The sequence below is a fragment of the Coffea arabica genome, chromosome 10e (assembly GCF_036785885.1).
Source record: "Coffea arabica cultivar ET-39 chromosome 10e, Coffea Arabica ET-39 HiFi, whole genome shotgun sequence".
Classification (NCBI taxonomy): Eukaryota; Viridiplantae; Streptophyta; class Magnoliopsida; order Gentianales; family Rubiaceae; genus Coffea; species Coffea arabica.
Window position 1 is genome coordinate 25,647,703 of NC_092328.1, and position 23,962 is coordinate 25,671,664.

Genomic DNA, 23,962 nt, shown 5'->3' on the forward strand with positions numbered 1-23,962 from the left:
GATCATCAACAAAGGAAGGAAATTCATTATCCATCAATAATAAAAGAAGCAAATCTGGCTTTGTGCACCTTCAGCCGCAGCTTTTCTTGCATTTCAACATACAAATGTGTTCACCATATATCAGAGTTTTAACTACCAATCACCAACTAAACTTGTAACTTCATTGTAGCATTGAAACAAGAAAATGGAGCTAATCATCAAAGGTAGAAAGAAAACTAAACAGCACAAGAATGAAACAGAAAAAAAACGCAGCAAGCTTTCTGCAATTCGGCACTTTACAAAATCCAGCTTTCAAACACAATCAAATCCAAACACAAGGCTTTAAACTAGGCAGCAAACCATCATCCAAACAAATAGAAAAAAAAACTGAGCAAAATCCAGTGCAAATACAAATAAAATACGTTCAGCAAGTTGAAAAATCTGGAACATATAAAACTGATTTGGCAAGTTGAAATGCATTTTCCAGCAAGTACTTGGGCATGAATCCGAATTTACCTCGGTTAAATCATTGTGTTAAGTACCCAAAACTAACATGCAAGGCTACTTAATGAAATTACTATCATTTCTAGTTCAGATCAAGTTCGGACAGCAACTATAAACATCCACAAATCCAGAAATTCTGTTCGCCATCCTTGGATGAACTTGCATGTAGCCGTTCACTATTTCATTTTTTTTTAGCCGGACCAATAAACTTCCTGCAAAGCTTAATCATCTAATTTTAATTAGTCAAACACCTAACCAAGTGAAAATCAACCACTTTCCAGCAAATTTCATGCTAAAATACCCATGCAATTTCCAAAACAACTTCAACGGCTAAACTGGAAAAATTGTTTCAGCAATCCATCAACTTCCATTAAAATTTCCAGCCATGCAACCGAAATTCAGGCCACGTAGTTCACATGCAACATCAAATAAGAAACTATCTATCAGGTTGAGTCCAAAATTAAGCTCAGATCATCACAGCTAGCAAATTAAAAACCGAAACTTCCAGCTCAAGCTCTCGGCAGCTTCACTTCCTTCTCAAACAGATTTTTCTATGATTTAATCTATCATCTAACCACACAATCCCACATGCATGCTTATAGTCAGCTTCATCAACCCATAAACAACTCATCTAAGTTCAGAAATTACCTTAGCTTGAAGCCTAAAACACACGACTAGCAGCTGCAAATCCTCCACTCTCGGCTGTCCAGAATTGCAGTCCGCAACTCTCCCTCTCCCTGGCTCAAACTTGCGGCTGGATTGGAGGAAGTTTGACTCTCGGTTCTCTCTCTTAAAACTAAAACTAAAACTAAAACGTGAACAAAATTAATATGACAAATAATTAGCAAATAAAAGACAAATAAAAAGGTAACAACTAAAATGCAGTCAATCTAAAACAAAATCATGAATTAGATGCAACATACAAATTATTTAAAAATTTGGTGTCTACAGTTTGCCCCTCTTTGTTTGAGTTTTGAAAAAACTTGAGACAAAGAAGTAGACGCCAAATACTTACCTGTGTTATTCGGCTGCAAAATGATTTGAACGGACAGGAATTTTAAAAACGGGACTGACCCGAACAAGGAATTTAAAACGGGACTGACCCGAACAAGGAATTTAAAACGGGACTGACCCGAACAGGAATTTAAAACGGGACTGGCCCGAACAGGAATTTAAAACGGGACTGACCCGAATAAGGATTTAAAACGGGACTGACCCGAACAGGAATTTAAAACGGGACTGACCCGAATAAGGATTTAAAACGGGACTGGCCCGAACAGGAATTTAAAACGGAATTTAAAACGGGACTGACCCGAACAGGAATTTAAAACGGGACTGACCCGAACAAGGAATTTAAAACGGGACTGGCCCGAACAGGAATTTAAAACGGGATTGCACTGAGGAGACTTAAACAATGAATTGAATTTTTACCTGGGAAAGGTTCCAACTTTTTTGTACCACGAGGAAATTTGATCTCCGTAGCTAGAACGGTGGCCGAGGTTGCTTCTTATGGTCAAACTTTACTAATAACATTATCACTTCGTCTTTGCCTTCTGGGGAGTTGTTTCTAACATTGATTTTGGTGCGAAGAGGAAAGTGGTTGTTCTTGTTTGTAAATGCAATGTTCCTGCAAGAAAAGAAGAAACAATGGACTTGCCACCATCATTTGATCCGATTTGCCTTGAGAATCGTGTAGACATGAGTCTTGTGACACTTTTGCCTCTGTTCCGCGGTGTCTAGCTTAAACCTTTCAATTTCTGAGACTGATAAAATGCAGATTTACCACGTCACCCAATCCAGGTGGTAGCTTTGTTGTATGTTACTCCCTGTAACTGATGATTGAATCCCCTATCTTTGCACAAACCTCAGGGTTTATCATTCATTTGAATTTAATGGTGAAAGAATGATGCATGAAAATTAGTCATATAAAAATCAATGTATATGCAAGATGATTTCCTATGTTAGGCAAAGATGAGCATGCAAAAGAATGTAGACAATCATAAGCATTCATACACAAATAATTTGAGAATAACCAAGAGGTTTATAAAGATACATTTTGCAAAAGAATATTTGTAAAGAACAAAAAAAAATTTAACCAACGAATATCATATTCAAAACTTTGGATATTTTCTCTTCGGAATCCGATATTGGCAGAAGTATCACAAATATGAGGAAAACCCCAAATGAACCAGGTCACCGGCTGTTCCTTCTTGAGCTTGTCTGTTGAGAAAACCTACCTTGGCGCCCTTTCGGGTTTTCACCAAGGTTGCCCCCACCCTTTTTGTTGTTTTTTTTTTTTCTTTCTTTTTTCTTTCGAGGCGCCCTTTCGGGTTTTCACCTAGAGAACCATGAAATATCTCGACCATTATCGACTCAGAAATATGAATTGAAGATTTCTGGCATCAGTAGAATGCATTTCCCTTGTGAGATTAGGCGAAAGCATTATAGACATCACCTGCCAGTTGATTAACAAATTTCCTAATAGAAATGCAGCAAGTGATGAAAACCAGGACTTTGGGCTTTTGTAATGAAGTCCGGTGGGGTGTTTTTCAAGAAAGGTTAAGGCTTGAAAGCAGATTTGATACGAGGGGTGAAATAACTTGAGATTGCACCCTTTTGAAAACAACTCCGAAACTGAGGAAAATTTGCCCCAGTTTGATCAGATTTTCTCTCTTTGCATTTTTCATTGTATTTTCCTCACTTTTTGCATTTTTCTTTGAAAACTAAATTTGCCCCAGTATAGGGTTTTCTTCTTTTTTTTCTTTTTTTTTTTTTCGAAACAAATTTACCCCAGTGTGGGGTTTGCAATTCTCAAGGGTTATCAAACGAAATTTGTCAATTCTGATGGCTCAAAGGGGACAAGTAGAGATAAAATGTTTTTAGTGTAAAAGAAGATGGCCTGACTTGCATTTCGCCATTTGCATGAATTTCTAAAGAAAATTTGCATGATCAAATGAAAAACTTTTTGCACATATCTGAGTTGATGGGTTGAGGGAAAACCCGTCCATCCATTTCCGCCAAAATAAGAGCTCCGCCAGGTAATACCTTTTGGATAATGAACGGCCCTTGCCAATTTGGAGCGAACTTGCCTTTAGCTTCATCTTGCATTGACAAAATTCGCTTCAGTACCTTATCACCTTCTTCAAATGCCCGCCGATGGACTTTTTTGTTGTAAGCTCGGGCCACACGTTTTTGATAGCATTGCCCATGACAGATAGCATTGAATCGCTTCTCATCTATCAAAGTCAATTGCTCATGGCGCTGCTTGATCCAATCGGCCTCCTCCAATTTAGCTTCCATAAGGATTCGTAGCGACGGAATTTCAACCTCAGCTGGTAATACAGCTTCCATCCCATACATAAGTGAATATGGCGTTGCCCCAGTCGATGTCCGAATAGAAGTCCGGTACGCCATCAATGCATAAGGCAACTTTTCATGCCAATCGCGATGCTTTTCTGTCATTTTGCGGATAATTTTCTTCAGATTCTTATTTGCGGCTTCTACAGCTCCATTCATCTGAGGCCTATAAATGGCAGAATTGCGGTGTTTGATTTTGAACTGCTCACATAGTCCATCTACCATGTCATTGTTCAGATTCTTGGCATTGTCCGTGATAAGCGTTTCGGGTACTCCAAAGCGACAGATGATGTGATCTCTCAGGAAATTGGCCACTACCTTCTTCGTGACATGTTTGAATGACTCTGCTTCAACCCATTTGGTAAAGTACTCGATCGCCACCAATATAAATCGATGTCCATTTGAAGCGGGAGGATCGATTGTACCAATCACGTCCATACCCCACATTGAACAGGGCCATGGGGCGGTCATGCTATGCAGTTCAGTGGGTGGAGCGCGTATAATGTCACCGTGCATTTGGCATTTTATACATCCCCGGACAAAATCTATACAATCATGCTCCATAGTAAGCCAGAAGTATCCGGTTCTCATGATTTTCTTCGCTAGCAAATGGCCATTCATGTGAGGTCCACAAACGCCACTATGCACTTCTTTCATCATATATTGAGCTTCATCCTCATCAATGCACCTTAAAAGGTTCAAATCTGAGGTTCTTTTGTATAACACTTCTCCATTTAAGAAAAATTTTGAAGCCATTCTACGCAGAAAATTCTTGTCCTTTGTCTTAGCATGCAGAGGGTAAGATCCTGTTTTGAGAAACTCCTTAAGATCATTATACCACGGAACATTGTCGGAGGACTTGTCTACAACCCAACAGTGGGCAGGTTTGTCTTGAAGTTGAATCGGAATTGGCTCGATCCTCAATTCATCAGGATATTGGATCATAGAAGCTAAAGTGGCCAAAGCATCGGCAAATGCGTTTCGGGCACGTGGAAGATGTCTGAACTCCAAATTTCGAAATTGCTTGGCCAGAGTAAGCAGACTGCAATGGTAGGGCAGAATTTTTGAATCTTTGGTTATCCACTGTTTCAAGGTTTGATGTACAAGCAAATCTGAATCGCTGAAAGCTATCAACTCTTTGATTTCCATTTCCAAAGCCATTTTGAGACCAAAAATGCAAGCTTCATATTCAGCCATGTTGTTTGTGCAGGCAAATTGCAATTTGGCAGCGGCAGGGTAATGTTTCCCTTCGGGTGAAACCAGAACAGCTCCAATTCCAACTCCGAGGGAATTCGAAGCTCCATCGAAGAAAAGCCTCCATTCAGGGCTTTGTTCACTCATATCATCTGTAGCGCCTACGAATAAAACTTTCTCATCAGGGAAATAAGTATGAAGTGGCTGATAATCATCATCCCTTGGATTTTCCGCCAGATGATCAGCTATAGCTTGCCCCTTGACCGCCTTTTGTGAAGTGAAAACAATGTCGAACTCTGATAGAATTATCTGCCATTTGGCCAGGCGTCCGGTTAACATCGGCTTCTCCAAAAGAAACTTCAGAGGATCAGATCGGGAAATAAGATAAGTGGTATGGCTCAACAAGTAGTGTCTCAACTTTTGAGCCGCCCAGGCCAATGCACAACAGCTTTTCTCAATGAATGAATAATTAGCTTCGTACTGTGTGAACTTCTTACTTAGATAGTAAATGGCTTGTTCTTTCCTCCCAGAGTCATCGTGCTGACCTAGAACACACCCTACTGCTCCATCGAGTACAGATAAATACATAATCAAAGGTCGGCCCAGTTTGGGTGGCACTAAAACTGGTGGATGCAACAAATAATCTTTAATCTTGTCGAAAGCCTGTTGGCACTCCTCATTCCAATACAACGGCACATTCTTTCTCAATAATTTGAACAACGGCTCGCATGTGGCAGTTAGTTGGCCGATGAACCTCCCAATGAAATTGATCTTCCCTAAGAAGCTTTTCACGTCCTTCTGAGTTTTCGGCACTGGCATATCTCGAATTGCTTTGATTTTCGCCGGATCTATTTCTATGCCCTTCTTGCTAACAATGAATCCCAACAGCTTACCCGCAGGTGCTCCAAAGGCGCATTTCGCAGGATTTAACTTCAAATTGTACTTCCGCAATCTTTCGAATAACTTCTTCAAATCAACCAAATGGTCCTCTGCCCTCTTAGACTTGATTATGATGTCATCCACGTAGACCTCCATCTCCCGGTGGATCATATCATGAAATAAGGTTGTCATGGTCCTCTGATACGTTGCTCCTGCATTCTTTAAACCGAAAGGCATGACTCGGTAGCAAAAGGTACCCCAAGGGGTAATGAAAGCAGTTTTCTCCCTATCCTCTTCTGCCATCAAAATTTGGTGGTAGCCAGCAAAACAATCGCAAAAGGATTCAATCTCATGTCCGGCAGTATTGTCTAAGAGAATGTGAATGTTTGGTAGAGGGAAATCATCTTTAGGACTGGCTTTATTAAGGTCTCTATAATCAACGCAAACTCGCACCTCTCCATTCTTTTTTGGAACAGGGACTGGATTTGAAAGCCAAATTGGGTAATGGGAAACAATGATAATGTTGGTTTTGAGTTGTTTTTCAATTTGCTCTTTTATTTTGAGGCTCATATCGGGTTTGAACTTTCTGGGTTTTTGCTTTACGGGTGGAAAAGAAGGGTCTGTGGGTAACCTATGCACTACCACGTCAGTTGAAATGCCAGTCATATCATCATAGGACCATGCAAAGACATCTTGGAACATAGTCAAAAATTCAAGCATCTCCTTTTTCTGCCTCTCATTCAAATGAATACTAATTTGCACCTCCTTAACTTCATCCTCAGTGCCAATGTTAACCTTTTCTGTTTCTTCCAGGTTCGGTTTTGGTTTTTCCTCATATTGTTCAAGGTCCTTTGCAAAAGAATCGAATACCTCCTCATTATCACTCTCGCTTTGGAGTTCGGATTCACAGACCTCCAAGTCATGAGTGATATAGAGATTGCCGTTATTGAATTCCAGAATTGTGATATCCAAAGGGTCAAATAATTTTATTTTTGGCCATCTGAAAGAATTAATGAATGTGGGATAATAAGCAAATAAGCATACAACAAACAAATGGTCAAGCAATACAACGAAGATATAAACAAATGAATAAACAAAACAACATGACAAGAACAACTTGTACATTTTCATAAAACCTTTGATTGAAAGCAAATGGAAATGAAAACTTAACAATATTTACATGCGAAAATGTTAGTCAAAAAGTAAAATTGTTTTCATTGGCTATTTACAGATGCAACTTTTCATGAATTCACATGAATGATAAACCCCTTTCAGTTTACCGAAACTCCTTCCGAACGGGCAGGAACTCGGCTGTCCAATTGGGAATTGATCCTTCGGGGATGTCAGGAAATTCAGCTTCGCCTGGAACACTATCTTCAAATGTTGCCCCAACGAACAATTGGGCCAAACTAGCTTCAATTTCGTCAACTGGGTTGATTTCTGACATGATCACCTCGGCTGGTCGTGGGAAAGTATAATGCAGGGGTGGAATGTCAAGAGCCCTTTGCCTTCCTTCTTTCTCCGCTTTCTTGCGCTCCTTCATTTCTCTGATATCCTTAGCAGTCGGTCGGAAACCCAAACCAAACGAATCATTTTTCTCCACAATCTCCACTGGCTTTAAAATTCCTTGCAGATCTCGTCCCAGCCCTTTGTCAAATTCATAGCCTCCACGGATCATCTCCTTAGCCATCATGACACTGGCCCTTGATAGAGCTTGCTCCTCCTTTGTTATCCAACTGACGGAGACAATATCAGATGTGCTATGAGGGGTCACTGTGGAGCTTCGGCTACCCTCTTCTTTGGACTCGGAATCGATGATTACAAGGCAATCCTCTTCGGCAAATATAGTTATCAGCTTGTCATTTACTACAAATTTCAACAACTGATGTAATGAAGAAGGCACCGCCCCAGACTTGTGAATCCATGGCCTGCCAAGCAAAACGTTGTAAACACTAGGAAAGTGCATGACTTGGCAGGTTATTTGAAACTGGGCGGGTCCCATTTCAACTACTAAATCCACTTCTCCTATTGGCTCTCTTTGTGCTCCATCAAAACCTCGAACTATGGTCCCTGAAGGCCTCAGCTTGATGTCTTGCAATCCCAGCTTTTCCAAGGTGCTCCAAGGACAGATATTAAGCGCGGATCCATTATCAATCAAAACCTTCGGCAGCCTTTTCCCATTGCACCTAACAACTATGTACAGGGCCTTGTTATGTCCAATGCCTTCCGCCGGCAATTCATCGTCAGAAAAAGTAATTTGCTTGGTGAATAACACACTCCCAACCACGTGCGAAAAATTATCAACAGAAATGTCCCTAGGGATTTGAGCTTTAGTCAATACCTCGATCAACGCATCCCTATGCACATCTGAAGAAAAAAGTAAATCCAACATGGATATCTGGGCAGGTGACTTGCTTAGCTTCTCAATCACATTGTATTCACTTCTCTGGAGCCTTTTAAGAAAATCCAAGGCTTCCTTCTCAGTGATTGTTGGTTTGGCGGGTGGCTCGGAATTATTTGCTTGAATCGGAATGGTAGCTTCAAATGGACTTACGATTTTCCCTGATCTGGTGACCACTGACACTTCTTCCTTCGCGATTGACTTTTCCCCAATCTGTACAGTAGGTTCATTGTAATTCCATGGCACTTGTTGCAGACTCAGAACAGGCTCCTGCTTCGGGAATTCGATGATTACTGGCTCCAAAGCCTCACTCTCCGCTGGCGTGAGATCCAAAACAAAGGGCTTTTCGTCCTCTTCAAATGGCAATTCTATGACAAAGGGTTGGTCTGTGACCCCAAACACTTCAGCTTCCCTTGTCAATTCTTTGACCGGTTCCACATACTCCGTATCATCCAGAATAACCCCAATGATATTGGCATGTTCCGGTAAAGGGTTCCTATTTACGTTCGGCCCTTGCGCCTCCCTTTTCCGGATTACAATCTCCCCGGCTTCAACCATATCTTGGATTTTATGCTTAAGCGCCTTGCAATCAAAGGTGGCATGTCCGGGGGCCCCAGAATGATAAGCACAGACAGCTTGTGGATTATACCACGCGGGCATGCCATATGGGTAGGTAGGAGGGGGTACTGTACTAATTTTCCCGGCGGCCTTCAACTGGTCATACAATTGGTCCAGAGGCCTGCCTAAATTGGTGAATGTACGGCTAGGTGGTCGGTTGTAAGGTTCAGGAGGTTGAGGATGGTTGTAAACAGGTCTATTTGGTGGAGGAAATCTTAGGTTATATGGAGGGCGAGGTCGGTTTTGAGGTGGATTTGGTTGGGAAATTTGAAAAGGGGCTGAAAGTGGGTTAGGATAACTTGGGCGAGGTCGAGGGTGGTGGATGTTGGTGGTATATACAGGATGCGGGTTTGAGTAGTAAGGGTAATGTGGTTGGTAGGTTGGATTGTGTTGGTATCGGGGTCGGGGTGAAGGGTTTTGGTTCCAAATAAAGGTTGCATCCCCCTCCTTCTTTTTGAACGGCGGCTTTTTCACATTGCTTCCTTGACCTTGTAAAGCATCCAACTGGGATTTGAGAGCAGAGACGTTGACAATTTTCCCGGCTCTTACAAAGTCATCAAACTCTTCCAATTTATTCACAATGGCAGCAAATGAACAACCAGTCATACGGAAAATTTCTTCGAAATATGGAGGATCATGCGCCTTTATGAATGTGCGAATAATTTCATCCTCGGTCATCGGAGGCTCCACTTTCGCAGCTATCTTTCTCCATCTCTTGGCATATGTCTTATGATCTTCAGATGGTCGCCTCTTCGTTCCTTCCAAAGTAGTTCGGGTTGGTGCCAGCTCACAGTTATACTCATATTGTCTGATGAAGGCATTGGACAGATCGAGCCAGGTCTTCACTTCCTCTGGCTTTAGGTTGGAATACCAATCGAGAGCATCCCCTTCTAAGCTTTCTGGAAATAATCTCAACGGCAAATTCTCGTCATCCACTGGCTTGCCCAACTTGTTAGCAAACAAACGCAGGTGCGTCTTAGGGTTACCCGTTCCATCATATTTGTTGAACTTAGGGGTCTTGAACCCCACCGGTAGTTGTACGTTCGGAAATAGGCACAAATCATCATAATCCAACACCCCTTGTTTGCTTAAACCTTGGCTTTTCCGAATAAATTCATCAAAACGATCCAAGCGTTTAAGTAACTTCATATCAATCTGGGCAGACGACTCTCCCATTTCTGGCTTATTTTGAAAAGTGTGCTCCGGCACCACGGGCTCCGCGGTAGTCTGATAAAAAACTGGTGGGTTCAAATGCAGGGTCGGATTGTCTTGAGGCTGAAATCCTTGACCATAAGGAGGGTAGAAAGGAGGATTTTGAGTAAAAGCATATTGCGGGTTTACAGTTCCCTCAAACGTAGTTTGAAATGGAGGAATAACAAATGGTTCGGATTGTGTTTGTGTGGCGGGTACAGGTTCAGGTTGCACTCCGCTACTAACGAGCTCATCAATCAACTTCTTCTGAGCGGCCATTTCCGATGCCATTTCCCCAAATTTTGTGAGTAACTCTGTCAACTGAACCCCAGGACTTGCAGCTTCCGGCTGGGTAGTTGCGACGGCCTTATCAGATGATTCTGGTTGAGTACTCATGTCTACACGATTCCTTTGGGCTTTACTTCGGGATCGCGTAATAATGGGGCTTTTCCGAAAAGCTATTTTGAAATTTACCTGAGAATGCAAAAGACTTCTTTAGATAAATCAATGATTACTGAATTTCTGCAATTTATTCAAAAAAAGAGAAAAAAGAAAAAGACATGAGTTAGTAATTATTCAAACAATTCGGATGCATGTCTTATTTGGGGGGCCCTTTTTGTGCCAAGGGTAGGCCTAGCATGATGCAACACCTTCGAAATGGGACCCGTAATACAAACCTGTTTTTGACAATAATCCAAAATAAGAGCAAAAGAAAAGTCATTTTCATTGATAAACTTGCCAATATTTACATCATGTCACGAAGACGATTCCGTACAAGATTACCAAAACTTCTGAACCTATCTAATACAGAGTCCTTTGTTTCCCTAGCATATGAAATTCTAACACATTCAGTTTGGTCATATAATTCTGCACATTTCCTTTTCAGCTCTTGACGCTTTCCTTGTTCATTTTCATACAATTGCTTGTTTTGCTCGGCCATCCCTTTGTATGCTTCGGCAGACTTACTTAACTGCAGAATTTCCCTATCTTTTGCTTCGACAATGGCCTTTAACCTTTTCACCTCCTCAGCTGGCTCATCTTGAATTTCTTGCGCAGCGGATCCTCCTACCCAGTCTTCGTATTGTGAAGTCGTCAAACCCTTCTGCTTGAGCTCCGGGATGTATCTAAAACTCACGTCATCGGATAGCGTCACCCAGGCGTCAATAATCCGATCTTTCATAGGGATTTGATTTGGACACATTCCCCAGTTAAAAATAATGGTGACTTCGCTCATGTCAATTACGGGTGGTATTTCTTGGACACGCCCTAATTGTCTGAGAAACCTTTTTGGGGCGTACGCGGTAATCCCTTGAGTACCCAGTAGGAGAATGAATTCGGATGCCTGAGTGCGAAGAACGGGTTTAGTACAATCGGTCCAATCCAACACCCATCTAATATTTTGATCGGTCACGTTCTTCAAGAAATCCACAAACTCAGATGCATTACACGGCAGATTGTCTCTGTTAATTCTCTTGTGATGCGTGGTTATCCAGTTGTATGCGGACATTGGTAGACTCGATGAAATAGCCGATCGTCTCATGAAATGCTCCATTCCCCATATATGTAAGATCAAATTTGAACCACAAAAGAACTTTTTCCCTTTCTGACAGGTAGTGCAGGCTATGAAGATGTCGGCCAAAATGGTAGGAATAATGGAACACGGCCTATCATTAATTCCGAGAAACAAGTCATACAGGATTCTAGTGAGCTTGAAGGCTATCTTTTTGTCTTTCCTAGGAAAAAAGTAGGTTCCCGTCATGACTAAACCGTATACCCAGACTCTCTTTCGATCCCACGTTTCCTTGGAAGTAAACGAGAAATCCCCTTGATGCCTCTCAAAACCATCTCTTAGCGCAAATCGATCAAATAAGAACTTCGCCTCTATATTTTGGTCTGCCCCTTGTAGTACTGATTCCTTTAACCCAGTGAAACGGCAAAATTCAGCTTTGTTAGATACTAGCGGCAATACCACGGCAGTTCCTTGAATCGGCAAATTGAGAAATCCAGCGATTTCCTCAATTGTTATGGTCATCTCCCTTTTTCCAAGTCTAAAAGCAGAACAAATGGGGTCCCATAGATGCACCAAAGCTTCTACCAAATATCCATCGGACTTAATGTCCTTGAAATCCCCGATGTGTCCTAATCGATCGGCTATTTGGTTAACCTCATTGGGTGAGAGTAACGTGGGCCATCTTTGTACCTCCGGCGGCACTACTAACATCTGTTGCACTCGGCGAGGGCTCTCCATCTAGAAACCAAAACCGGAGTTAAATACCTTACCTACAGGTCCCATTTCTCTGGTTAACAGGAATTTAAACGTGCAAATCCCAAAAATTGAGTTAAATACCCATGGGATTTAGGTTGGCTTGTCCCTAATGCGGGATTCCCTAAGTGGCATTCCCTTTCTAAGGCTTATGCATGATGCCATTCTTATCAAAGCAGGGAAAAATGCGATTTGAAATGAGACGTGACCTAAGGAGCCCTTTGTTTGCCAGGGTAAGCCTAAAATGGTATGACATTAATTTATGAACAAAATATACCGAAATTTCTAAACGTGCAATAGCCTATCTATAAGGGTAGGTCCTAAAAGAGGATCATGCCAGACCTCTTATTTGCTAATGTTTGTGAATGCAATGGGGGCACAAAACCAAGAAAAGTTAGCTCAGTCCGATAAATACACATAACACATTGTAACAACGAAATCAACACAAGGGAATAAAGCAATAAAAAGAAGAAAGGGGTTGGACCCCTCCCCTCGTGAATAGTGTCCCTAATAGGGTAAGGTCGACTCTACCCTAGGCAAGCTAAAATGGATGCATGAGGTTAGGGTTCACTAATGCATCTAGACTCAATAAGTCATAGGTCCCCGAGCCTTCAGACTTGGAAACCAAGGGTCATCACTCCCAAGGTTCCTTGTCGGTGGCTCGAGCGATTCCCCAGGCGTTGCTACGCACACGTCGTGTTACGGCTACCCGTCTGGGCAAATCTAAAAAAAATCCTCAACCTTCGACTAAAAACTAATAGGTTATCAACCTAAAGTTTAAAGCGGAAGATCGAGTGACCCCTCGGATCATGCTACGCACACGTCGTGATACGATCACATGTCCAAGTGGGTCGCCTAAAATCCTAATAGGGTGGAGTGGCGTGACAAGCCACTAAAAGAAAAATAAATGAAGGGTAAAAATAATTAAAGCGTATGCGCGTATGCTAGTGCTCGTTTGGAGGGGAGGGATCAAGAACCAACGCGAGGCTCTAAGGTGACACACCCCCCCAAATGCAATGCGAGCGCGAGGTAAGCAAGTAAACATACATCCAATCAACCAATCATACATTCGTGAGTGAGGGAGTAGTTGGATACGCGTGAAATGCAAAAATCCTAATAAAAGGAAAAATGCAATCCTAAACACCCAAATGTGATATATGAAAAGATTAAAAGAAGAAAAAGATTGATTAAATCAAAATTGCTCGGACTCTCGAATGTCCCCAGTGGAGTCGCCAACTGTCGCGCCCCATTTTTTGATAAAATAAATAAATGGTTTAAAAATGTATTTTTTGATTCAATTTGTGATTTGGAAAATGAATTGTGATTTAAAAGAAAAATGGGTCTAAATGGGGGTTTGAGAATGCGACGATTTGACCCAAAATTATAGTTTAAAAAGGGTTTTTTGAAATAAAAAATCGGAGTCGCCACTTGGTAATGAGTTAAGGTGTACCAAGTCACCTAAAAATGAATTTTTAAAGAAAAATAGGAAAAAGTAGTAAGAAACCCCTTTTAAACGACTCCTAGTCCACGTAAACCAACGAAAAAGGTTCGGGAGTCACATTTGACGAAGGGGAAGGCAAGGATAAAATCCAAGGCACCCCTTCGACCTAGCCAAGGCTAGTTGCTTGATTTAATCAAAGATTTTCTTGTTTTAATCAAAGAATTTATTACATTTGGATGTACTACATGAATGCAAACCCTAGACCTAGGGGTATTGGGGGAAATTTCTCTTCAAAGGTTGAGTGGTGCCAATCACATTAATTGTGAAGCCCAATGACGATCCTTTGAAGAAGTCACGAATAATGCGAGTGGGATGCAAATGAATGGAATGCATGTATGCAATGTGAGGACATGAGTTTTGAAAAAGTAATAAAAAAACAATAAATATGTAAAGGAAAATGTGCACGTGAGTGGGCAAGGTACGGTATGTGAAATGATAATATGAAGTGCATGTGTGCAAGTGATGATAAAAGTGTTCGTGTGCAAGTGAAGAAACATAAAGGTGCACGTGTGCAAAATGGAACAAAAGTGTTCGTGTGCAAGTGAAGGGATAAAAGGTGTATGTGTGCAAATGGAATGAAAAGTGAAAGTGTAATGATAGAGTGGATTTAGAATGCATGAGCCTAGGGAACGCATGCATATTGGGTACGGGGAGACCTAAATCGTGACTCAATTTACCCTTTTATAGAGGGAATACAAGCGTGCTAAGGCTTAGAAAAAGCCACACTCGTCTATATCCCATATTTAAGGGGACTCTCAAGCAAATGAACCCTATAACTAGCATGAAATGCAAAAATCCTAAAATGGAGGGAAAAGGGGGTCGAGGGGCATGCAAAATGATAAAACTAAAAGAATGCATGACATGTAATGAACATGCAAACATGTACTAACGAGGGGAAATCCCTAAGGGTCTAGCGTTGGACTAGCCCATTCTATGAATTCCGACTAGCGTTGGACTAGTGGAAACGTACATTCGTCCATCACATTCATTCATGACCATGGAAAGCGAGTAGACATGCCAAACACTTATAAACACATAGCACATAACACTTAGCATGCTCAACTAGATGCAAGAACCTAATTAAAGCAAGTAACACATAACACATAGGCAATTAAAGCCCTAACTATTACATTTGCTAGCTAGGCACACGTCTTCGATAGGTCTTCATTGAATGCTCCTCCAAGCCCTATCTATTACAAGCCAAGAGGTGTACACATACCCCATAAAGAAGAACTTAAATAAAAGCAAAAGTAAATGAAATGAAAGAACTAAAGAAAGGCAATGAAAGCAAATAGTCATGTAATTTCCACGTAACACGTTGGATCACATAGAAGAGATACAAAAAGGGATAAAAGAAAATATACCGCCCCCTTTGAATGGTGACCAAATGAAAGAAAAATGGCTTCAAAACAATAAAAAGGTCAAGGTACCACTTTAATTGAGAAAAATTAAAAGAAAATGGAAACAACCGTCAAATTGAATCACTCGAAGCATTCCAAGGAAAGTAAACTACTCGTACTTAACCAATTAAGACAAACAAAAACCCAATTGGAAAAAAATTAAAGAGGTCTAAAGGGCCAATTTATTACTATTATAAACACTAAGGAACTAAAAAAACATAAAATAAAATTAAGAATCTAAGGTGAAACTTACCAAATCAAACTAGAAAATTCACAAAAAGGTAAACGAGGAGCAATTTACTAGTAGCTAAACAACCAAATGCCAAAGAATCCAAAAAAAATCAAATTAACTACAAGTCTAGGAAAAAGAAATTATTAGACCCTTCAAATTCATTCTACAATCCCTTAAGTATCTACCCAAAACAAATCAAGATGTATTAAAGAGGAAATGGCATGTTAGGAGGACAAAATTAATTAAGTTTCCAATTAATTGGGCCATGGAAGCATTAGATGGAAGCCAAGGGGTTGGAGTGCGATTTTTGAAAGTCATTTTCATGCAAAAGCCATGCAATCACGTAGAAGAAACTTTCTCTGCAACAAATTTCATTTCCAGCCGTGGCTTCTTTCCATTCTACCATGCAAACACAATCCAACAAACAAAAAAAAACTTGTAAGGAGATCAAACATTCTTCCCCCTCTTCGGAACGCAAAAATCCAGAAAACAAGAATATTCAAATGCTAAAACAAAATCCAGCAACTTTGACTTGTTCTTCCTATTTCATGCTGCAAAAACTGAAAACTAGCAAGGTAGACAACTAAACCAGTTTTGGTGAATTGCTGCATTACCGAGTTGCTCAAATGCACTCCTAGCACAATTAAAAATTCAGCCAATCGATCCAAGCTTCAACATTAAATCAAAGACAAGCGTAACTCAACAGGCCAACAACTCCAAATACAAATTCTGGCAGCCTCTCATGCGAAGAAAAATGAAAAAAAAAACTTTCTTATAATCTGCTGCAAATTTGTAGCTTACTCTTTGTACAGACCATCCATGAGCTCAAATCAAAACATAATGAGGCAAATATCGCATGTTACCCACTAGTATACCCCAAGACATAAACCATTTAACATGCTCAAACAAGCAAAATATAGTTCGGTGACTGCTAAAAAAAACAAAGTGCAGCAGCAATTTCCAGCCGCAATCTTTCGCATTTTTATCATGCAAACAAATTCATCAACCCAGAAATTATTGACCCAATTTAAAACATGAAATTTTGGGTGCAAGATTAAGATGGCAAATCTGGTTTTGATCATCAACAAAGGAAGGAAATTCATTATCCATCAATAATAAAAGAAGCAAATCTGGCTTTGTGCACCTTCAGCCGCAGCTTTTCTTGCATTTCAACATACAAATGTGTTCACCATATATCAGAGTTTTAACTACCAATCACCAACTAAACTTGTAACTTCATTGTAGCATTGAAACAAGAAAATGGAGCTAATCATCAAAGGTAGAAAGAAAACTAAACAGCACAAGAATGAAACAGAAAAAAAACGCAGCAAGCTTTCTGCAATTCGGCACTTTACAAAATCCAGCTTTCAAACACAATCAAATCCAAACACAAGGCTTTAAACTAGGCAGCAAACCATCATCCAAACAAATAGAAAAAAAAAACTGAGCAAAATCCAGTGCAAATACAAATAAAATACGTTCAGCAAGTTGAAAAATCTGGAACATATAAAACTGATTTGGCAAGTTGAAATGCATTTTCCAGCAAGTACTTGGGCATGAATCCGAATTTACCTCGGTTAAATCATTGTGTTAAGTACCCAAAACTAACATGCAAGGCTACTTAATGAAATTACTATCATTTCTAGTTCAGATCAAGTTCGGACAGCAACTATAAACATCCACAAATCCAGAAATTCTGTTCGCCATCCTTGGATGAACTTGCATGTAGCCGTTCACTATTTCATTTTTTTTTTTTTTTTTTTGCTTAGCCGGACCAATAAACTTCCTGCAAAGCTTAATCATCTAATTTTAATTAGTCAAACACCTAACCAAGTGAAAATCAACCACTTTCCAGCAAATTTCATGCTAAAATACCCATGCAATTTCCAAAACAACTTCAACGGCTAAACTGGAAAAATTGTTTCAGCAATCCATCAACTTCCATTAAAATTTCCAGCCATGCAACCGAAATTCAGGCCACGTAGTTCACATGCAACATCAAATAAGAAACTATCTATCAGGTTGAGTCCAAAATTAAGCTCAGATCATCACAGCTAGCAAATTAAAAACCGAAACTTCCAGCTCAAGCTCTCGGCAGCTTCACTTCCTTCTCAAACAGATTTTTCTATGATTTAATCTATCATCTAACCACACAATCCCACATGCATGCTTATAGTCAGCTTCATCAACCCATAAACAACTCATCTAAGTTCAGAAATTACCTTAGCTTGAAGCCTAAAACACACGACTAGCAGCTGCAAATCCTCCACTCTCGGCTGTCCAGAATTGCAGTCCGCAACTCTCCCTCTCCCTGGCTCAAACTTGCGGCTGGATTGGAGGAAGTTTGACTCTCGGTTCTCTCTCTCCCTCTCTCGGTTGGTCTTGAAGTGAGGCTGGAAGATAAGCTAAGTCCTCACCTCTCTCTCTCTCGTCGTTATTTCCAAAGAAGCTGATCACTTCACAGCTCCCGGCATAGGAACAATTGAAAAAATAAAATGTTATGGTGAGTGATCATGATTGTAGTGAACTGGCAATGATATAGCGTAGTGGGATGTATATATTGAGGTATTGGGAGTGGAGTGGAGTGGAGTGGAGTCGGCAATAACAATGGAAGGTGCTAGGTTGAGAAGTGGAAAATGGAGCCGGCAGAAATAGAATTGTGATTTTTTGATTTTTTTTTTAATTTAATTTATTGAATAGAAACTAAATCTAAATAAACTAGAATCCACAAAGCACAATTTTCCATTTTTCATCAATTTCCTCTTTTCTTTTCTTTTCTTTTTTCACAAATTTTACGTTAAAACTTAAAACTAAAACTAAAACTAAAACGTGAACAAAATTAATATGACAAATAATTAGCAAATAAAAGACAAATAAAAAGGTAACAACTAAAATGCAGACAATCTAAAACAAAATCATGAATTAGATGCAACATACAAATTATTTAAAAATTTGGTGTCTACACGTTTATCGGATTGGGGTGAAATTTATACCGTTATGAAGCTAAGACATAGGGTTACAACTTTGATGAAGGCAACTCAGTCCAGTTCTCACCCTAACTAGGTCAAATTTGAAATATACGAAACCAGAATCTCACAAACAGGTTGGCTAACCGCACAATTGTTAAACAGCAATAACTCAGGCTACCGAAGTCCGATTGAAGTGTATCTTATGGTGTTTCGAATCCAAAACACAACCCTACATTTCTTATGAAGACCTCCAAGGCCAAATCATGCATTTTCAAGGTCAAAAATGGAAAACTATACGAAAACAGAAATCTGGGCGCGAAACAGGTTTCATGGACAGTCAAGGGTATTTCGGTCATTTCGAAAGCTACAGTGCTAGGATCGAGCTGATATTTTTCAGGAGACTAGTTTATACCATTGGCTACAACTTTAATGTTTTGGCCAAAATCTAATTCGGTAAGGATCATGGTGAAAATTCACGGTCAGATTGGGTGAAATGACAACCCTGTTCGCTGAACTCCTACCTAGACCAGTCTGGGTATTTCCGTCTTATCTCAGGCTACCGAGCACGGATTGGGCTGAAACTTTGCCGACAACTAGAAAACATCATTCTCTACAACTTTCATGTTTTGTACTAAAGCCAATTCGGCCTCTAACTAGGGGTAACAGGGCCGGGCAGAATAGGAAAAATTAAAACCCTAAACTGCAATTCATGCATTGAAGTGCTAATCTTCCACAAAAACATCTCTTTAGCCATCACAAGTCATTAATTTAACGTAATCAAGAACAAAGAAAGGATGGCTAGACATGATACCTTCAAATATCAAGAAAGGTGATGGCTTTGGGGTTTTTCTTCCAAAACAACTCCACCAAGAGCTTCAATCTTCCTTAGCTAGCAAGTTTTATGGAGTGGTTTGCAATTTAATCGGTTGGAACTCAAGATTTGGACAAGAATTGAAGTGACCAAATGAAAGGTTTTCTCTCTTTTCTCTCTCAATGTGTTCAGCCAAGAAGCATGAAGAATGAAGATGATTTTGGTCAATTTTTGATATATTGGTAAAGTTGGTCCAAAGGTCAAAGTCCAACCCAATCACAAAGTGACACTTGTCACATTGCTTGCTTAAGCTTATCTCTTTGTCTCTCTAACACTAATCCATATAGGTAACTTCTAATTATCTCTGAGCACCTTGTAAAATAATATCACTTAATACAAAACTCCAACAAGTTATCAAAAATATATCGCATTTACCGCACTAGCGGGTCCCACGTCCAATATACACTCCTTATTTCTTAAAAACTCCCCGATACTAAAAAATCATCTTAAAACTATATTTACTCATAAACTTTATCTGGGGAATTTTTATAATAAAGAAAATGTAGAAAAGGCGGGCGATTAAAAAAAATAAACCCTAGAAAATTAGAAAATTTTCGGGTTCTCGCACCCATTCTTTCGGGGCGTCACAAACTCCCCTCCTTAGAAGAATGTCGTCCTCAACATTCCATCTTGTACCAATCAAGTCAAGACATCCCGTAAGAATCACTGATATTTCAAACCAAACCCACAGTCCGGCATCCTAAACTTCAAGCCTAGGATACACTACAGGAATCTGAAGCCTAAGCTCTGATACCAACTGTGACAGCCCCACCTTCCCCTAAGGCGAACCAAAGGGTTCGGCGGACCGCCTGCCCAGCTCTCGCCGGAACTCAATCGTTCACTACAGTCCTCAAATAAATTACGAGATAAATCACAAATATACATCAAATTCTCCAATAATTACATGTCATAAACGAAGCGGAAACAATTCCCAAGCGTGGAACGTACACATACATCCATTCAAGTCCAAACATTCATACAAATCCAACTATTACACAAGAGAAATCGAAAACTCAAACTATACAGGAGATAATCCATCCAGCCACATGAATAAGTACTACAAGCACTTCCTTCGCCTCGAGCCCTGTGGAGGGGAATAAAATAGTTTTGGGGTGAGCTAAAAGCTCAATGAGTAACCAAATAAAACCAGTAATCAAATATCTTTCACAATAATGCATTTCGATGATGTCATGATTCTGAAATCAAATGTACGGATATTTGCTCTGGTGAGCCAGTGAAATCATTGCACTTAAACACCCAACGCTCAAATAGATCCTTGACCGTATAACAGTAAACAGAGAGAGGGAGCCCCTTTTTGAGCTCCAGATAAACATGAACATGAACCATAAACAGGGTGGAGACGTTGGTGTCCAGCACAAGACTCCCCAAGAACTCAGTAAAGCCAAAACTTGTCATGAACTCACATGCAAGCACGCATGATATGCAGTCGAGTAAATAATGCAAGAAACATTTCAAAAGTACTGTGGAAACAGTTTAGGGTCACTCACCTCCACGGCTCAGAAATCATCCATCATATATCATTACCTTATCCGAGTCCAAGCCCTAAATCACATACTCAAAGCAATCATACATACTCAAAGTTCGGACAGTATTTCCCCATAAATGCTTCATTTACAACCTACAAACAACATCAATTCATCTCATTTCACTAGCCATTCCATAGGCTCCAAGTCATACAAATACAAAATCAAGCTAACGACATGTGCGGAAAAGGTTTAGCAAATGACAGATTTGATGTATTTTTGCGTAACGGATACAATCGAAGCTACGTTTATCGGATTGGGGTGAAATTTATACCGTTGTGAAGCTAAGACATAGGGTTACAACTTTGATGAAGGCAACTCAGTCCAGTTCTCACCCTAACTAGGTCAAATTTGAAATATACGAAACCAGAATCTCACAAACAGGTTGGCTAACCGCACAATTGTTAAACAGCAATAACTCAGGCTACCGAAGTCCGATTGAAGTGTATATTATGGTGTTTCGAAGCCAAAACACAACCCTACATTTCTTATGAAGACCTCCAAGGCCAAATCATGCATTTTCATGGTCAAAAATGGAAAACTATTTAAAATAGAAATCTGGGCGCGAAACAGGTTTCATGGACAGTCAAGGGTATTTCGGTCATTTCACAAGTTACAGTGCTAGGATCGAGCTGATATTTTTTAGGTAACTATTTTATACCATTGGCTACAACTTTCATGTTTTGGCCAAAATCTAATTCGGTAAGGATCATGGTGAAAATTCACGGTCAGATTGGGTGAAATGACAACCCTGTTCGCTGAACTCCTACCTAGACCAGTCTGGGTATTTCCGTCTTATCTCAGGCTACCGAGCTCTGAGACAGTGTTTTGGTATACTCGAGTATGACCGCGAAGTCTGGTGGAGAACTGGCCAGTGAATTGGCTAGTGGCGAAAAATGAAATCAATGAATGAATGTCAAGAACTGGAGGAGTTTTCACTTGCAAATATTTTTCTAATGTCGGAGGGATAAGGAAAATGATTGGCGAATGAATGAATGAATGACTTCAATGAATGGCTCCAAGTGAGCACGTATGCTTCCAAAGATTGAGTGTTTATTCCTTGAATGACTGGATATTACTGTGCAAAAGGTGCAAATTGTTAAATGTAACGTTTCCCTGATTTCTATACCTGATTACTTGTTTGGGAACCTCACTGGGCTTTTAGTTCATTCCACGCCATTTGTTTTCCTTACAGGCGGTACGAGCTAGGCGTGAGACTGGTATAAGCTAGCATAGTCTAGTTTTTTTTTTTTTAAATTTTGGGATTGTACTCGCGCTAGTGCTTGGTTAGGGTTGAATGTATCTGGAATTTACAACTTTTGTTATATTTTGGATTGTATGAATGTTTGGGAAATAAATGAATGTAAGTACACGTTCCAAGTTTGGGAACTGTTATTTCATTTATTCTTGAGGTTATATCTTATTTTATTTGTTAAGAGTGAACGAGTCCTGGCGAGAGCTGGGCAGGCGGTCCGCCAAATCCTGGGGTATGCCCTAGGGGGAGGTGGGGTCGTCACAGGTGGTATCAGAGCCACTTCGCGTGGTCTCTGCGCGGGGTGAACTTGGGCCAAGTGGTATTATGGTCCCGATTACGTGAAAAGTGTAAATGATTAGATACTTTTCTTGAGTTTAAGCTGTGAATCACGAATTTATAGGTATAAGCTCTTTATCTTAATACTTGGGGAAATTAGATAGGTATGTCGGGTAGGAATCTCAAATGTGGTGATTTACTCTTGGGACCGGCCGGCTCGAGATGAGAATTATCTTATTATGGACTCTTGTACTTGAGTACCAAATAGTGGAGAGCAGTAGAATAAGGGGCTGTATCTTGATTGCACTTAGGTAAGTTTGGGGTAGCACTATAAGTGAGAAAAAACGACTTGAAAATTGGAGGAAAATCCTGTAGCATCAAGTTTTGTGCGAGCAAAGGTTCGAATTTCGAGGACGAAATTCTTTTTAAGGGGAGAGAGTGTGAGACCCCGAAATTTTACTTGTCTTTATAGCCCTTATGTGAACTCACTTATCTTAGATTCTTGGTTCTTTTAATGGTTGAATTTGAGCCAAGGGAGTGAATTTTGTTAAGAAAAGTTTCATAATCTCAAATTGTTTGAAAATCTAGAAATTTTCGCAGGAGGCCCTGCGCAGCTTTGGGAAATTGGCTATAACTTCGTACAGGAAAGTTGGAATTGAGTTCCGTTTGTTGTGTTTGAAACTAGATTCATAGGGGTTCCTACGGTGTAAAATTCAGAATTTGATTCAATCTCTATAAATTCCAGAAAATTGGCAAATTTGGACCAACTTATGAGCTGAATTTCTTTGAGGTGTCTTCTAAAGATTATTAGTATTTGAAGTCTAGTTTTTAACGTGCCAAGTTGTATGAATTTTTTATTTTTAAATTCAAGTTATGATTTTTCTAAAGAAGTGGCATAAGTTAGGGGTTTTTGTGCATACTAGTATTTTTGGCGTGTTTTGGTGCATTTTGGTAGTGTGATTAATCGGTATAGACTGTGTACTAAATTTGGTGATTAAGAGTGAGTTTTATATAAAAGAAAGTATGTGATTAGAAGTGATAATAATAAGTTAGTGAATCATAAGTTAAAACCCTAGTACGTGCTAGTTAAGGAAAAATGGTTGGAACCGACGGGTACCGTTCTCTACCGATGGAATAAACCACTTGACCACTACTTTATTACCTTAACGTTCTCACTTCATTTCAGTTAATTAACCCTAAAAATATCTCTTAAATCAGCCACAATATTTGACCAAAAGAAATGAGAGAAAAGTCTAGAAAAAAACAAGTGTCATGACACCTATGGAAGTTGGACTTTGACCAACTTGTTTTAACTTTCCTAAAACAAAAATTTGACCAAGATGTCTTCATTTTGTTCTTGTTTTGGCCGACCAAGATACTCCATTTCTCCTTGTCTTGACCGAAAATGGTGAGAGGAAAAACAAGGAAGAGCACTTCATACTACAACTTCAACCCTTGCTTGAATCTTCAAGATTTCATCCTAAGCTTATAATCCAAACCACAGAAAGTGACTCTAAGGAAGGAAGAA

The 23,962-nt window shown here is 40.0% G+C and overlaps 1 protein-coding gene across 1 annotated transcript; it reads right to left on the bottom strand.

Moving 5' to 3' along the window:
• Positions 1-1,965: 1,965 nt before the first annotated feature.
• LOC113720886 (uncharacterized) lies at positions 1,966-8,974 on the bottom strand. Its single transcript, XM_072067084.1, has 2 exons — positions 7,422-8,974; positions 1,966-2,110 (listed from the first exon to the last, which is right to left on the bottom strand). Exons 1-2 carry the CDS (start codon positions 8,972-8,974, stop codon positions 1,966-1,968), a joined length of 1,698 nt encoding a protein of 565 aa, XP_071923185.1.
• Between the last annotated feature and the right edge of the window lie 14,988 nt (positions 8,975-23,962).

Coding starts and splice junctions, on each gene's coding strand:
- LOC113720886 (XM_072067084.1), bottom strand. CDS start 8,974: ATGCCCGCGTGGTATAATCCACAAGCTGTCTGTGCTTATCATTCTGGG. Junction 2,111..7,421: donor AAAGCGGAGAAAGAAGGAAG/GCAAAGGGCTCT, acceptor CTTTTCTTGCAG/GAACATTGCATTTACAAACA.